General features: G+C 31.1%; 1 protein-coding gene across 1 annotated transcript; it reads left to right on the top strand.

Annotated features, from left to right (window-relative positions):
* The first annotated feature begins 642 nt into the window (after positions 1-642).
* LOC123194940 (glycine-rich cell wall structural protein 2-like) lies at positions 643-2,697 on the top strand. Its single transcript, XM_044608449.1, has 2 exons — positions 643-658; positions 1,898-2,697. The coding sequence occupies exons 1-2, from the start codon at positions 643-645 to the stop codon at positions 2,569-2,571; spliced, it is 690 nt and encodes a 229-aa protein (XP_044464384.1). The 3' UTR covers positions 2,572-2,697.
* Positions 2,698-3,384: the final 687 nt, after the last annotated feature.

Genomic DNA, 3,384 nt, shown 5'->3' with positions numbered 1-3,384 from the left:
GTTTAGGTTAATAATTTTTGCAAAAAGAAAATTAAAATAAAGGAAATATTATTTTATGCACAAAAAAATTTTGTATGTCTTCAAGATTTTAAATGGACCATTTCATCATCAATACTAGAGTTTTCATCGATGATCATAATAATTTTCAACTATCAGTTTGTTCAAGTAGGTCAAGTGAGAGAATGTTATACACGTCTCATTTTTGAAACTTAAAGATGATCTATTTATTAGATATTATATTAATTCTTTATAACTCTTTTTTAAGACTTAAAAATGACCTACTTATTAGACATTATGTTAATTCTTTGTAACTCTCTTTTAAGACTTAAAAATGACCTACTTACTAGGCATTATGTTAAGTTTTTGTAACTCCCTTTTGAGACTTAAAGATGGCTTTTACATTAATTCTTTGTGACTAATAGTTAATTAATATTCAATACACCAATTATGTTTCCATGATGGCATAAAACTTTTTTTTTATCAAAATACCTACAAATGAAAGGTCTCTAGTCTAACTAGTATAAAAAAAATGTCTATAACAATATTATCATTATATTGTTATTTTATACTTCGTTGATATAAGTTAGAAGACACTCAAAGGAGATATGTGAGTTTGTGTTATATTATTTTACTTAAACAACAATGAATAGAGCATCAGGTATGTTTTCATTATTCATATGATACATATTCAACAAATAAATAAATAGCAATATTACTTTCAAAACTCCCATACAACAACTTATCTTTAAATCTAAAGTACTTTGGGCATCCAACTCAATGGTTCAAACTCCCTCTAAACTTTGAGACTGAAATCCTTACAACCTCTAGTCTTGAAATACCTTCAAGGTTGAGTAACAAATGTATATCCATGACTTGAGTAAGTAAGCTAACTTGCAAGATGAATAAAAGAAACAAACAGAAAGAGAAATTGCATAATGAAGTTACACTAACAAACAAAGATGAACCTCTAAAATGGCACTCAAAATTAGCACATAAAATAGAGAATATCCAAGTTCATCAACTGAAAGAAGAAAACTAGTTCAAATACCTAACAAGAGTAAAACATAGGATGACATTTATAAAAAATCACAATAATATATCTAAAAAATAAAAAACTAATTCGAATATAGACTAAATAACTTGACAATTGCACTTAAAAAAAAAAAAACCTAGTTAGATGTTCACACATAATACAACTGTGTGTACTTGCAAATGTGTACATACAAAAAATTCATTATATGAACACAAATGTTCATGGTTTTCCAAACTAAGACATTTTTATAATCACACTTTAGATAGTAACTCATTATAAGATATTATTTCTCTTCCCTAAACAAACTTAAACATTACAAAAACAAATTGAAGTGCGGCGAATTTATTATAATATATATATATATATATATAAAATATTTAGTACCATTGTCTAGGTAATTGGAAAGTCTAATCAAACCCACATAAACAAAAACTTCACTATTAAAGACCTTATCTTGAACCAAATAATTATTAAGTAGTTTACTTCTAAGGAGTTGTATACACACACATACAGAATTAGAAGTGGATTTCATCATGAGTTAACTTGGATTTAATGCATTACTTAGTTCAAATAAATTAATTTTGAACTAGAACTTCAACCTAATAGTTTCGTTTAAAAATAGTTCATTTGTTAATTACTGATATTATTAATCATATTAATACTATTATTCACCCATACGACGATATTATTTGTGTTATTATAAATTTTTTAGTGATACTGGATATCAGTTTGAGCAAACTCTTAAACTAGATATTATATCTTTGATATAAACTTGAGCTGGCCAAACTCGTACTAGAATATATCATTTCTCATAAGTGCACGTCAATTATCAACCTCAAACCTAAAACTCTTTTTTTTCACAAGTCAAATATGCGTTCACAAAATCAAGCCATACAGTCACACCCCACTATCAAAATGGGTCGGCAAAGTCAGACCCATTTGTCAGCATCAGGCTTCCACCAAATCTCCCACTAACACCTCCATTAACAACTATAAATACCTCACTCTCCCAATACTTCCTCCTGCCAAGAACAAAAGCTTCTCCAAGGCTTCCTTTCAAGTTCATACACATTCTTTTCACCAATATGGCATCATTAACCTCTTTCATTTTCATGTCTTTGCTTGTAACTCTATCCATTATTGAATCCGAGTGCCGAGTTGCTCGAAAGGACTTGGGGGTGGACCTTGGAGGGATTGGGGTCGGAATTGGAGCTGGAGTCGGCATTGGCTTGGGCGGAGGCAGTGGCTCGGGGTCCGGAGCAGGGGCCGGTTCTGGTTCTGGTTCAGGTTCAAGGTCATCATCTTCATCTTCGTCCTCGTCTTCGTCCAGTTCTTCAGGAAATTCTGGCGCAGGTTCTGAAGCTGGGTCCTATGCAGGCTCCTATGCGGGTTCAGGATCCGGAGGAAACCGGGGAGGTAATGGAGGTGGTTCAGGATATGGTGGGGGACGTGGCGGAGGTTATGGAGGAGGAAATGGCGCCGGTGAAGGATACGGTGAGGGCCACGGCGAGGGTTATGGTGAGGGCCGCGGCAACTGAATTTTTTTACGGCCAAGAAATTTACATATTAAGATAGTTTAAAATTTTATTTACTAAAAATGTGTTTCACCATTTTGTATAAAAATAAGAAGATGCTGCTGAAGTTGAGTCCTTTCGTATTTTGAAGATGATTGTGAAATATTGATAGTTGGAATAATCTATAATGTGCTCTTTGGAATTAATTCACTTAAATATATTTGAAAAAATAAATCTAGAATAAAATTATATTAGATATTATAATTATATTATTCAATTAAAACATAATAATAGATTTCTTAGACATGTGAGAATCCATGGGTGTTAGATAGTCAAACTCACAGAAATAACACCAAAAAAAATACTATTTTCATAATTAATTATTGATCATGTGCCTATATGCAGAGTAACCCAAATTGACAGATTTTCTTAGTTCCACAGTTACCCTAACATGACCAGTTCAGTTTCTTATTATCACGAAAACACATTCATGTTTTGTATGAATCATGACATTTTAGATAGATATAAATACAATACACTATTAAATCATCAATTATATAACACTGATGTAGGTTTCTCGATTATCAGATGATTTATAGACCTTAATTATAAAAAAACTGAAAAGAGTTAAACTTGACAGATTTCCTCCGTCCCATAGTTATATGGCTAATTCAGTTTTTCACTATCACGAAAACACATTCATATTCTATTCAAAACCATAAATCATTTCTCACCGAATCAAGACGCCCTTAAAACTTTTGTATGAATTATGACATTTTAGATACATATAGATACATATAGATACAACACACTATTAAATCATCAATTATATAACAA

The sequence above is a fragment of the Mangifera indica genome, chromosome 13 (genome assembly GCF_011075055.1).
Source record: "Mangifera indica cultivar Alphonso chromosome 13, CATAS_Mindica_2.1, whole genome shotgun sequence".
Lineage (NCBI taxonomy): Eukaryota > Viridiplantae > Streptophyta > Magnoliopsida > Sapindales > Anacardiaceae > Mangifera > Mangifera indica.
The sequence above is the reverse complement of the archived record's forward strand: the minus strand, read 5'-3'. Positions and strand labels throughout refer to the sequence as shown.